This window comes from Dipteris shenzhenensis, chromosome 17, assembly GCF_047967505.1.
Source record: "Dipteris shenzhenensis isolate YYH24624 ecotype China chromosome 17, Dip_SZ_1.0, whole genome shotgun sequence".
Classification (NCBI taxonomy): Eukaryota; Viridiplantae; Streptophyta; class Polypodiopsida; order Gleicheniales; family Dipteridaceae; genus Dipteris; species Dipteris shenzhenensis.
The window spans coordinates 22,092,533-22,106,509 of record NC_141612.1 but is presented as its reverse complement, the minus strand read 5'-3'; the positions used below and the strand labels follow the sequence as shown (position 1 = coordinate 22,106,509).

Sequence of the window (13,977 nt, the reverse complement as noted above, 5' to 3'; positions counted from 1 at the left end):
CCCAAGAAACTTGATAAAGAGTGAAAATGCCTCCTTATCCTCCTCCATAGGATTAAAACCTGGGTCTTTCATAAGGATCCTAACTCTAGGGACCCCGTCAGACTTGGTTCTCTCTGTAGCTGTCAAGGGCAACCCAAGGAGGGGGGGCCTCAATGACCATACAGAAGTGCTTCCCAATCACATGAAGAAGGCGATGGTAGACCTGAGGGAGCCCGAGAAACTTGATAAAGAGTGAAAATGCCTCCTTATCCTCCTCCATAGGATTAAAACCTAAAGAGACGGCACCAAAGAAAATCTTCTTGTGTCCCAAGTAAAGAAACGAGCCTGGAGCACGGCTCTCGCAGCCTCTAGAGAGTCAAATACAACCTTGAAAAAACCTCGTTCAAAAAGGCGAACATCTTTAAATTGAGGGATGAGGTTTGGGGGAAGCCCCGCAAGCATCCAGTCTCTAGCTTGTGACCTAGAAGGGTGAGACCCATAGATGCACGCGATCAAAGTGGTCGAGCATTCAAGCTCTACATCCTTCTTGAGTTGCTGCAACTCGTCTTTTGCAAATGTGATAATTTTCGCGGCCGGTGGAGGCGGAGAAGGATTGGCTGAGGGAGAATCCATCGCCAATCGAGGTGAGAAGGCCAACTCAAACAGAAGAAAGCTCCCACCGTTCCAGAAAAGCTGCGGGAAGGAGAAAGGAGAAAGGCCAAGAGGGGCAGGAAGAGGAGAGAGCTCAAAGGAGGAGAAGGGTCAGAGGAGGAAGCAGGCAGGAAGGGGGGAGAAGCAGGTTGAAAGGGCGGGGGGAGAGGGTAGGAAGAGGGAATGAAGAGAGGAGAGGGGAGGCGCGGTGAGGGCGGGGGAGGAGGGGGGGAGAGGGGGATAGGAAGAAAGGCGGGGGGAGGCAGGCTGAGGGCGCAGGTAGGCGGGGTGAGGGAGGGAGGGGAAGGGAAGAGCTGAGGAGACATGCGAATTTGCACCGGTAGTACCGGCCTGCAGTGGTTTCTTCTCTCCTTGTTTTTTTCTCATGGCCCCGTTTATGGTGGTTAGCTTCTGGTAACTCTTCTTCTCGGATGCCCCCATCGATTTGAGGCACTGATGTGCCTTGCATGTTACTGGCATGATCATGCATCTGCTTCAAGGCTTCATCCACACTGAAGAAGGACGGATTCCATGGGACAACCAAATGCCTCAGAAACAGAATATCACACTCAAAAGCCAAGAGCTCTTCGCCAAACACTCAGCTCCAGCTTAAGACCCATACCAATCTTTCTTGGCCAGTTCCCTTGTCCGTCGAGCCACCTTTGCTTGCAGGATTTTCTTCGCATCTTCATCTGCCAGAGGAAAGAACCTCCCAACAATCAGCGTAGGACGGGGTGTCCCATTCCTCATTCTGAGCAGTCTCACCACATCACTACCCGTCACCTCACCAGCACCTCCTTCCGCCTCCCCGCCCAAACAATCATGATGATGACGTTTAGCACTCCCCAATTGAACGTACATGCGGCTACCATGCACAAAGGCAACGCTCAGTTCGCTCTGTTTGCTCCTCTCCTGTATGAGACAGAAGGTTCCACCTCATCCAAAAGTTGATATAGTTTCCATCTCTTCATGTTCTTAATTGAGACCATAGATCTACTAGCTCTGATTTTGACCTTGAATATCTCCCAGCCAAACTTTTGCTGCTTGATCTTCAGATTTGATCAGGGAAACACGTTTCATTTGATGAAGCTCCTTTGGATGAATGTCGAAGAATTGAGCGGGTAGACCGTGCACTCCTGACTAAAATGCATGTTTCTATACGGCATGATGAACTCTGCGGCTGCCTCAGATCCACTAGAAATCTCCCCAGAGCCATTCAGAAGACATTGCAAATGACTTCAGAGACAGTGGTTAATCATTTGGAGGTCGCAGTCTCCAAACTGACGAATTTACGACATTCGGTTCAACATGAAATCAAAGAATTCAGAATAATCTTAGACCCTTTACAAAATTCACATCTCCAATTTAATGGAGTCTAGTGTCCTCCATAGATTGCTGCAATAATGAATTTAGTACCGTACACGTGGCACTATATGCACTAAGATTTGATCTCAACCTAGGGTTATAGGGTTTCCTACAAAATCCGCAGTTTCTAATGTGTGCAATCCATTTCAGCCTGTTCATCATACTTCACAATACTCGAGAGGAATATGGAGAAAACGTTTTCTCTCTTCTTGTTTAGGAGAATTTGTAAACAAAAGTAGACATAGAAAACCTCCAATTATAGAGTAATCACAAAACAAAACTAGTTAACAAATTTGAAATTTTGGTTTTATACTTTTAATTCCAAAGTCTCCAAATAGGCAGAGACAATCGCCAATGGCTCTGATCATATTAACAGTATGTACGTGAGATGCTGCAATCCAGGAGCAAAACATTATAGCAACTTTGGACAACTTTTGCTTAATAGATTTGCTGAAGGACAAGAAGAAAAACAGCTCTGCTGCATAACGGGGTCCTTTTCTATAGCTGGAGGTGTCTGTCCAAAGACCATACGACAGCTCAGATCTTCAAAATTGGGCTCCATTGTCAATGGCATTCTGCAAGAAACAATGTCCACATCATGAAATCACAAGCGAATTGTAAATCTCCAAAAGAGTTACCATATACGTGCTAATAGCCCATCAGAAACATAGAAACCTGTGAGGGGTATAGACCTACATTTGTAGAGACAAATTGGTGACTTGCAAACATGCCTCCAAACTTATTACAAAGTTTGATGAGAACAGATTTCCTTGGCATTCCATTCCTTCATCGGACATGTATGGACAAAATTTGTTCTCTAAGACTCTAAGAAAATGCCAATATTGTACACCTATACTTTACCTTAAAGAGTTCATATTCTTGCATGAAAAGAAATAACAGCTTATAAAGCAGTTGGGTTCTTTGAAGAGGCCTGCAGCCTTGCTATGCTTATCCCAAGTTGAAAATTACTCCAACACAAAAGTAGTGCAACAGCTTTCCTGTCCTTGCATTACACGTAAATTGCCTCTAATCAGGTGCATAATTAAATTCAACTAACCTCGAACCTGTGCCCTTTGACTGCACCCAGCTTAGCGTCTTACCCTTGCTCACATCACTGACTTGGACTGGTATTGCCTCCTGTCATTCAGATGCCATGTCTTCCAAATGATTGCCATTCATTGTAATAATCCCTCTTCCCTTAACTACCCTTCCCTAAGCCAGATTGGCATTCTACGGCCAGCTAGGTCCGACTGACAGGAATATGGCCAGTTTTGTATCGTTTGTAGCTTTCCCATCTTGAAGAATGCAAGTTCTAAACACGGCATATGGCAACTTTGTTGGAAAGGTCACCTCCCCATCTGTAAGCCCCCAAATGAGGAGAGCATGGGGGAGGGAGACATAGGGCATTTGCCCAGAGAAAAGAGTGGAAAGAAGGGGCTGCCACATGGACAGCATGATGGCTGTCATGTGGGCAGCACATATGAAGACAGACCTGGCAATGGAAGGGATTCTTGGAAAGGAGATCTGGCAGAAGGACCTGATTGCGCAGGAGATACAGGGCTGCCACGTGGCGGGGTGCTGCAGCAGGAAAGGCGCCTACTTCTAGACAGGCTTGTGGGCAGATCCAGGGCCTGCAATAGGCCTGGCAGGAGGGCAGGTATGCACAACATCTAGGTGGCCAAGAGGAGCAGCAAGTGGGCTGCAAATGGGCATGGCCCTGCCCTTAAATAGGGCTGGGAGAAGGTGAAGGAGTGCTAGTGTTGTTGCAGACATAGCTCAAGTGTGAGGCTGAGACTTGGCTGTCTTCTAGGGCAGCAACGAGCTGAGATCTCTGGACGGAGAGTCTACATACGCTCGAGGTGAAGCACGCGGACTCAGGGTTCTAGCAGATAGAGAAGGACCTTTGGTAAGATCAGAGGACCACACTTTGGTGGGACTCTGGATCTCTCTCTTTTGCTGTGTTCATAGTTTTGGACGGAAATATATTGTTTTGGTGGATTGTATATCTGCCTATGTCTACTGTCTATTTCCTGATCTGCACATATGATAAGCACATTAAGTTAAGAAGTTTGTGATTCCACTCCCCACGCACACTGTGTGAGCTCCTGGGCTATTCTATCAGTCTTCTGCTGTCCGTAGCCTCTTCTAACAAACTTTTTATCATTTGTAGCTCCCCCTTCTTGAAGAGGGCAAGTTCTAAACAAGTTGATATTCTTGCATTCTGACAGAATTTGTAATGTGCAAAATCGAGTCGGGTTCTCTAAAAACGGGCTGGTTGGACATAAATAGAAAGTTCTTTTCTCTGGAAAAGAAGAGAGAGGAAAAAGAAGTAATGTGCAAAATGAGAAGTTGAAAAAGGTACATGGTGGCAGCTATTGCTGGTGATACATGAAAAGAATACATCATGTATCTCAAAGAACTAAAGGATCTCCAACCACTTGATAGAACTGTATTATCTGCCTATGGAGTTGTAACGCTAACAAAGAGCTTAGCTCCATGACTAAGAATGAGTCATCATGATCAGAACACAAATTTAAACTAATTGCCAATATTAGGAAAGCATTTTTGAACTTAGTATTATGTATACCACTTTTCAAAGAGACCATAGGAAGATGTCGGAAAGCCTACCCAAGCTCCTTTGTAAAGAAGTGCTGGGTTGGTCTTTTGCACAGATTGACACACATCCCTGTGCAGCCACTTGTTTCTAGATAACGGCATTTCTCTATTTGCACACCACTCTTGAGAACTTTTCCTCCAATGTCAACCTCTATGACCTGCTTATGGCGTCCATATGAAACAACGCAGAACCCATCCATGAATAAAACAGACAAACCGATGTGTAAATTTGCAGATACTCACATCTTAACCCGGTTTCAGTGTATCATGATTCATCACAAACACAAAGTCACAACTATATTTTTAGGCTACGGACTGATTGATTTAATAATAGGAGAAGCCCCTTCTCAGTCGCATAATTTGTAAGTAGATACTCTACACACAGAAAAGTGACAATAATTTATAGAGAAGATGAGATTACATCACAGAAAACCCAATGTTGGTCTACATACTACTCTGTATTGCTGTTACAGGACCACCTACTGTTAACTTTGCTATTTGTTTTCCAAAATCAGAAAGTAATGTACCTTGCAAGGCCCCACTAGCCACTCAAAGAAAACTGGAGTAATCTTGGCGTTTAATTCAGCGCCCCAATCAGAATATGGAAACAACTTTCTGAACCATTCTGGTACTTTTGGGAATCCCTGAAAATTCAACAGAACCATGCAACGGCACTTAATGCCACTGATCTGGAAGCCAGAAATTTGGGAGCCAGTTCATTGGGGGGAATCCCTGCATTTAAAATTCAGCCTGCACTTAATGTCATACGACATTTGGGAGCCAGTTCATTGGAGGCAATACCTGGATGACAGATTCAGCCTGTTGTCCTGCCGTTTTACCACGCATTAATGCATGTGAAACATCCACCATCCCAATATACCCTTCCTCATAGCTGCGAGGAGACTGCATACCAGGTTGCACTTACTGTCATGACGGAAACAAAATCACCAGTTCAAAAATGTTTCTCTACGCATTCAGATTCATACCTCTGGGAACATCCATTGCAACCTTGCATTGACAAATGAAGATATTCCATCAAAAGCAAGTTACTAAAAGCATTTGCCTACAATGCAGGAAAAAAGAAAATACCCTACATTCCAAAACTCAAATCCCTAAATCTTAAAGTTCTGATAGTTTGTAGGATGCTGACTTAGGTCATAGGCTGCCATATTGTAGTATTTACTATTACGTTTGCTTTGAGAGCTGGCTTTAACCAGACATCTCATGGAGAACTCTTTCCACCCACACCCGCTGCCACGTGGCTCGCCATACAAGCTTCTGTACCCTGGGATACCCTGCCATCTTGCTGCTCATCAGAATCCTTTTGCCAAGGCAGATCCAAGGCATGCTGCCCCTGCCATCTCTCCTGCACAAAGGCAACATCTGTTGCAGCCACTTTGATGCCTCCAGGAACATGATCTCTCTCTTCTTTGTTGTGAGGTGCTGCCCTTGTGGCAGCCCCTTCTCTTTCTTTTCTCTTCGGCACATCCTGCCCTAGGTCTCCCTCCCCCACGCTCTCCTCATATGGGGCCTTACAAATGGGGAGGTGACCTTTCCAACACTAAGGTGTACCTACAACTAATCTAACGTGGATGCATCCTAAGTGCACAATGATGAAGAGCTAAACTGAAGAGCTAAACTACAGGAGCATAGACTCAAGTTCAATTAGCTTACAAGATTGAGACTTGTACTCATAAAGAGACTTGAGAGCTTGCTTGATGTTATTGCTTGAAATGAACCTCCCTTTATAGGATTGGATACATACCCCCATGTACATGCATGAGAACCATGATGATCCTCATAGAGACTACCTCACTCATAAGGGAAGACTTGAATTATGATATGAGGATCACATAAACTTGAGTTATCCTAGATAAACCCCATGTACATGTGCACAAGAACCATGATAATGATCACATAGACTAGCTCACTCACAAGGGAAGACTTTAGTTATGCTATCTACCGGTAGTACTTGTGCCATTAGCAATCATCAAGTTTTAAAAGAATACAATTTGTGAAGATCCCTCATCCAACGGGCTGCATACGTCTATTGGGGCTAGTAGAACTAGATCCTCCATGGTTGAGGGCTGAAGAGGTTGTAAAGGCCAAAGGGGCTTTTGCTCATTACATGCATTGACATACAGATATTGTGCCTGTGCTTACATGTTGATTTACACATACTAATGATGCATTGGTGGCAGCGACTCATGCTAATCTGGCAAAGTCTTTTGAAATGACATAGATGCACTATAGCTTGGGGATAAAGCTGCGGCAGCTTAGAGGGAACGTTTAACTCTCATAGAGAAAGCTATAAGTTGATGCAAATTCATATTGATGCATTGGTGGCAGCAGTTGAAGGTGAACTGGCATGGTACTGATGCACTAATGCTTGGGAACAGAGGTGTGCCAGCTTAAAGGGAAGGTTATACTCTCTCAAAACATTCTTACATTGTGACCTAATGAAGCTAAAGTATAAAACAACCAGAATGCCAATAATGAAGCCATGGGGTTAAGGCTTATATTGAAGGAGATTGGGATGCCACAAATGGATCCATAGTTGTGTGTTGTGGCAACAAAGCTCTTTATGCTTTACTAAGAATCCCATGTTTCATGTCAGGACAAAGCACATCTGCAACCTGTATTGCTCATTGTCACCAAACCGATTGATGGAGAAAATTTTAGTGGTAGGATCAAAATATAGAACTGAGCATTAAGGAAGAGTTTTATAAGTTAATGCTTAGTTTTCCAAGACCGAAAATTGTTCTTTGCTACAGCTACATGCCGTTGCACGATATTGGGTTTCTTAGTAGGACTAACATAGTTTGTTTGTCTGATCTTTTACACTCTTGTACATGCCCTCCCTCTCGAATCATGAGAGTTCAATCGATTATTGCATCTATCTGCTATAGCAGAGTGCTTGTAGATAGAACGCAAATAGAGCAGAAGAAGGAACTCCAGATTGATAAGTTAATTTGCCAGCTCTCAGCACTTACAAGTCCATACGACCTTCTCTTAGGGAAGGCCATGGCTTCATCGTACACCCACCATTCGAGGGATCTAAATGGAACATTTTCGGGAAGTTGACGGTGTCCAATTGTTGAGAGCAATTTATTTTATTTTAATTTTTTGCGAGAATTGCAGAGAGTCACGCAGATACGAGGACTTGGCTATGAAGTAGTGTAACCAATTTCGGGTCATTCAAGACCGGGATAACGTCTTAGTACGCAAAGTTCAGCATTCCTAGACATCAGATGGGCCCAAGTTTACATCCATGTGAATTCCTAGTCGAAGTCTGCACGGCTCCTCTGTGCACATTGCCAGTGAAGTTTGAAATTCTTTTGCCGTCAATCTAAACCACGATAGCATCTACAAAATCTTTAGAACAACGACTCATCCTTCTTTGTCCCAGTATAAAAGCCGTTTGAACAGCGAAAGGAGAAGAGAACCTGCCAACCAGCAAGGCGGCCATAGACCTGTCGGCATCCATTGATAAAAAGGAGATCCAGAAGGGAGTCTTTGTATTGTTTTCTGTGAGAGAAAGGGTCGAAACGATCAGATGAAGAGCAAATTATAAGAGAGGGGGGTGCGAGAGAGCGTCTGGAGAATGCTGAGGAGTGTAGCGGAGTTGAAAGGAGAGAAACTGAGCACCCCGCCATAGCTGGCTGAAGTGCCCACGATTTGAAAAATTAGTGAAGGGCGTTCACACGGTACACATGGTCTATAGGACCACACGTGAGTGAGTGTGGGGTAAGTGTGTGGAAAAAAATAAGAGGCAAGGTGTCAAGGAAGAAAACAAGATGAATGCTCATAAATCATTCATAAGGCCTGCCTAAGATGTGCAGCGTGGAAAAGAGGGCAAAAAGCACACAGAGAGGGAGAGAAAGCAGAGAGAGAGAGAGAGAGGATATCTAGGGAAAAGAGAGAGAGAGAGAGAGGGGATTATGTGGAAGTTAGACTATAGTTGCATATAGTTGCATTGAAATATGTACAAATTTGGACTAGAGAAAGAATTTTTGAAAATCAAAAATCTAAATTTCACTTTTGAAACCAGTTTCATCATTTTATAGTTGCATATAGTTGCATTGAATTATGTCCAAATCTGGACTAGAGAAAGAATTTTTGAAAATCAAAATTCTAAATTTCACTTCTAAAACCAGTTTCATCATCACTAAGGCTACCTTTCAGGCAGGCCAAAAATAAGAGGCACAAGGCGTCGGAAGCACTACCCACGATTTTCGTTTTGCAAATAACTTAAAATCAAGAGGCACAGGTGCCAAGAGGACTACCTCTTCTTGCTTTGTTATCAGCTTCTTGCCTGCTTGATAGAAATCAACCAGAAATTCTGCTCGAGGATAGAGAATCGACCAGCCAATTAGAGAAACAAAAAGTGAGAATAAGGGGCACTTCTCAAGAAGAGACTACAGTTCGTCGCGATGAAGAAAAAGACCCAAATAGGAAGAGAGAAGAGAAAAATGTCTCGAGTGGCAAAAAAGGAAACCAGCATGGACATCTCCACTTTAGACGCAAAGCCGTCTCTTTACTATAGCCTGTCCCTATCAGGGGCACTGCTAAAAAGAAGGTGTTTACAGACTAGTGCACCCATGAGTACATCCCCCACATCATGGACGGGAGCCCATGGCCCAAATGATGCATTCAATGCACCCATGGGTATAGCCCCCACATCATGGAGACTAGTGCACACCATGGGGTATAGCCCCCACGTGACGGGAGCCCACGACCTAGATGATGCATTCAATGCACCATGGGCGGGCATGGGCAGACATAGTAACTATCTATACATACTTGCTTGGCCACTAGTGTGGTGGATAACAAGACCTGGTAGTCAAGTTTTATGGAGGGAACTAGCATTTAATTTTGATTGGAGTACTTGCTTGTTTGCTAGGTGTGGTGGATCACACAACCCAATGGTCAGTTTTATCGAGGGAGCTAGCATTTAATTTTGATTGCTGTAGAGGAAATAGTACTTGCTTGGCCATCAGGGGTGGTGGATCACACGACCCAGGTTTGAAGTTTTATTGGCATTTTAATTTTGATTGGTGTAGAGGAAATAGTACTTGCTTGGCTGCCAAGTGTGGTGGATCACATGACTCGGTGGAAGTTTTATGGAGGAAGCTGGCATTTTAATTTTGATTGGTGTAGAGGAAATAGTTCGTGTTAGGCAACGCAAGTTCAATCCCCACTGAACGCTATTTGCGGACAAAATTTTTACGCTGCCCATTGACGGGCGGCCATCATATGGGGAACACAAATTTTTGGGGTCGGGATCTGGGCTCGCATTTCCTATTCGTCCAAGTAGAACAACGAACCTTCTTGCCACTCTTGGAGGACGTCCGGGTAGGTGGTGTAAACCCGGCCTTACTTGCACCCTCTTGTATAGAATAGTGTGGTTCAATAAACATAATACTCCCTAGCTAGGCCTTGATGAATCCAATAAGATCTTGCATTTTTATGAATCTGTGATGTTCTGTACATGTACTTAAAGTGGAAATAATTTTAAAACAAAATGGATTCTACATCACTATGATATACTTTTTTTTTCAATACTTAATAATAGTCATTATTGTGCACATTCCAACTTCCGCATACTCTATGTGTTTGTTCATATTAAAACGAGATATAGATGCCATTCGATCCATTACCAAAACCTCCCAACAAATGGCTACACTCAGTTAAGACTATGGGTTTAGACAATTGCAAGTCAATAAAAGATGAAGCATACTCTTTTAATGACTATGGGTTTAGTCAATTGCAAGTCTTGCCCGCACACTTGGGAATACACAGAACAAACACAACACTATTCCATGCACGTACTAGAACATTGCACATCCATTTTAGCCAAAAACACATGCCTCACTTTGCAAGCACCATCCATGAAGACACCCATGTGCATTCCACTTGCAAACAAATATACAAATTCCACAATGGATCGACACTCGCCCTTGACATTAGCAAATCATGCGACATTCACACATAAAACTTGGCAAAGAATAAAATGTAAACATTCTCTCATGAACAAAGTGAATTAGACATAATAACCCTCATCCCAATAAGGAATAGATCTCAAACAGTACACTATCTAAAAATACCCACCCATGCTTGTCGTTATCCCACTACCCCACCACATAAGTACATCCTTGAACCGCATTCATGGAACCCCCACATCGAGAGATCCTATAAGACCCACTCCTTTTCAATTAAAGTTCCCAATGCCATCACATCACACAACCAACCCTCTCCCTATGATTGCCCCCTCCCCCCCTCACCTTCCATTCCCTCCATGTTGTTGCTATGGTAGAGAGCATTTGTGAATGCAAGGATTGCGCCTATTATACTAGACATCTTGTGCATTCAGGAAGGCATGACATGCATGTGTAGGAATGTTAGATCCCATCCTTTGCATTGCTAAAAATAACACCCATCCCAAGTATGTCCCCCCATACATTGAAAAATGGGAAATTTCCATTAATTAGTTGTGGAGGAGAGGAGGGATGAAAAGGAAAAGGGAAAGGGCATGATTAAACGAAGGGATAAAGGGGGGAGGGAGGAGTTTCAATTAAGAGGGACTACTTAAGAAGGGGGCATTAAAGAAGAAGGCAAGTGCTAAAGAGGGAGGGTGAATAGGGACCATTTGAAGGGGGCTTTAAAGAAGAACGCACGCACTAAAGGGGAAGGGGAAAGAGGTACCATTTACAGTATTTTAGTTAGCATTAGGTATGCTCTTCCACTCTATAGCTTAGTGGTAGGGCTCACATGTGGGAAGGACAACATTGTGGGTTCCTATCCTACCCTCTTGAATAATGTGCAATCCTCTTAGATGTAGCTTAAAATAAATAAATTAACCCAAATAAATAAATTAATCCATGGCCAAACATAAGTTAAGTAGCCTCCATGGTCCAAAACAAATAGGAATAAAATAAAGTTTGAGCAAGTATGTCCCCCCATCCCAATTATCCTGTTGTAGAAAACTACCCACTCTTCCTCCTATTCTTTTGAGGTTATTGCTCTTTATCTCTTGTAAGTCTCCTAGTGCCTCCTCTTGTATTTCAAGAAAGAGAAAAGAGGTACACTTTTACCATCACCTTGAGACCCAACTATGTTATTCACTATAATGCACGCAATGTTATTTGGCACTACCAACACTTCTTAATTTGCATTCATATAAGACTCCTATACTAGATGTGTGTATTAGATCACCATGCATTGGCACAATAGTAAGACGTTATCAAGCATCGATGCAGTAGTAAGAAATCCATTTAGTTTGTCGAGTACTATAGCACGGAGTGTCCTGGGGCATATCATCAAACCTTTAGCTGTAACGAGAATAGAGACTAACCATATCTATGAATTCATGAAACCAGAAAAACCATAATCAACAGAACATAGAAAACATGAACAAGGAAAAGAGAAGGGGAAGAAGAGAGGAGAGCAATGTTGCATGAGGTCCAATCTGCCCCCTCTAGATGGTGGATCTTGCTTCCCATCTAGAGTATTTATAGTGTATATTCCCATCTAGAGTATTTATAATGTAAAGAACCAATAATAGTACATATAAAAGCATTCCTTGTCCACTATTAGAGGCATTGCTCAACATAGCTCCACGAGCTCAAAATATCACAAGGCTTAATATGCCCTCGTTCACAATTAATAAAATAATTTAGCCCATGCCTTACTATTCATTTTTTACAATATGGCCCATGGTCTTTGTCAACCATTCGATACTTTGATCACTCCACATCACCTTCACCATCTCTGTTCCTTGTTATCCAACTCATGATTTGTACTCAAGCCACCAATTGTGTTAGTTGTTACAATCAATTGATGAATCATCACACCAATTGATCCCAACACAATTGTATGCCTGATATGTAGACATCAAAATAAACACAATACGACCAATTGCAAAACAACAATAACACTAGAGACATTAGTATTAACATGGAATCACCCACAATACTAACCATCTAGCCTGGCAAAACATAGGTACTTAGGTGTCTCAACTAAATCCCACAAAGTAGCCACTAGGATCCTCGCCATATCCGGTGTGCTCCTATGGAATAATTTGCCATAGCCACACTTGACTAAAATAAAATAATTTTCATAGCAAGAAATATAAAAAATATAAGTATGTGACCTTTTTTGTGTATTTGTCTTTCCAAATCAACTGATAGAGATGTGAAGAGTACTCTCTTGGATATTCATCAAGTATCATCATTCACATGGTAAAAAAAAAAAGCTCAAGAGATCTTAGGCTCTCATTAATCAAAAGATAATGAATTTAGCCAATTCAAAACTTATGAGAGATTATTCTTATTCTTATCATGTACCAAGAGAATGTACTATACCACATCCATTCATTGCTTATGTTATTTTGGTATAGGTCCAAGCATTATATTTGTCATATTCCTCAATATCTATACCATCCCATACCAATATGATATTGAAGGGTATATGTACATCATTGTCTAATCACACGTCAAAGTTTTTTATTTAACTTGGTAGCTAATAATCAACCATTATGTATTTCCTTTAGTTGCTAGAAAATATATATAAGATATTATATGGCATACCAACTATTTTTTTATTACACATAAAAGCAATATCATAAAGAAATTAGCAAAGCAAAAAGCTTGCTAGCGCGAGCAATCATGCCTTCTCTCTTGCTTAGCAAAAATGTTGTCATGTAATTACATGCCTTCTCTTCAGTTTACTTTCTCCCCAATCCATCTCAATTTAGTAGAACAATTTCATCAAACATACCATACGTATCACATAGTAACAATTTTATTATTTAAAACAATGATAAATGTCTATATTGGCATCTACTCAAACAAACTATGAGTATTATGAATCGCGACAAAAGTATTTCCTTATCTTCCTTTGAGAACTCAAGGAAGTGTTTTTTTTTTCAATCTTTTAAGGAGAAGTATTATTCAATCATCAATCACCTAGAAAATCCTACTTTAATATGATCTATCACTCTTTATCACCCTTAAGCCACCATTCTTTCTTGTCTCTTTATGAATAATTCTAAGAGAGAATGAAAACCTATATACTAGAAGCAAACAAAATGAAAACATGGAGGAAAGAATGTGTGTCTCCTTTGTCATAAAGAGCTGTTCAGCATGCTTTCCAATTCATTGATTTAAGTCTTCAACAACGCTCTTTGCCTTCTTTGAGTAAATACTTTGTTGAGGTAGCTTTGCAAGTCTCGTGATTCAAAATAATTTTGCAAAAACATTCTCCCTTGAAATTCTTTTAGGACCCTCTCTATTTCTTTCAAATTAAATAGCCTTTGTCTTCCGTCTAGGAGAGGGACATCCCTGTTGCAATTTTCGTATGATTTCC

At 41.9% G+C, this 13,977-nt stretch overlaps 1 protein-coding gene across 3 annotated transcripts; it reads right to left on the bottom strand.

Moving 5' to 3' along the window:
* Window positions 1-2,315: 2,315 nt before the first annotated feature.
* LOC147891854 (beta-carotene isomerase D27, chloroplastic-like) lies at window positions 2,316-8,413 on the bottom strand. 3 transcript variants are annotated; one of them, XM_087388843.1, is made up of 5 exons: window positions 8,058-8,413; window positions 5,413-5,514; window positions 5,139-5,255; window positions 4,624-4,769; window positions 2,316-2,570 (listed from the first exon to the last, which is right to left on the bottom strand). In XM_087388843.1, exons 1-5 carry the CDS (start codon window positions 8,265-8,267, stop codon window positions 2,408-2,410), a joined length of 738 nt encoding a protein of 245 aa, XP_087244969.1. In that variant the 5' UTR covers window positions 8,268-8,413; the 3' UTR covers window positions 2,316-2,407. The 3 variants fall into 3 exon arrangements, with proteins under 3 accessions (XP_087244969.1, XP_087244970.1, XP_087244971.1); XM_087388844.1 differs by having other exon boundaries at window positions 2,317-2,570; window positions 5,413-5,535; window positions 8,058-8,185; XM_087388845.1 differs by lacking the exon at window positions 4,624-4,769 and having other exon boundaries at window positions 2,393-2,570.
* Window positions 8,414-13,977: the final 5,564 nt, after the last annotated feature.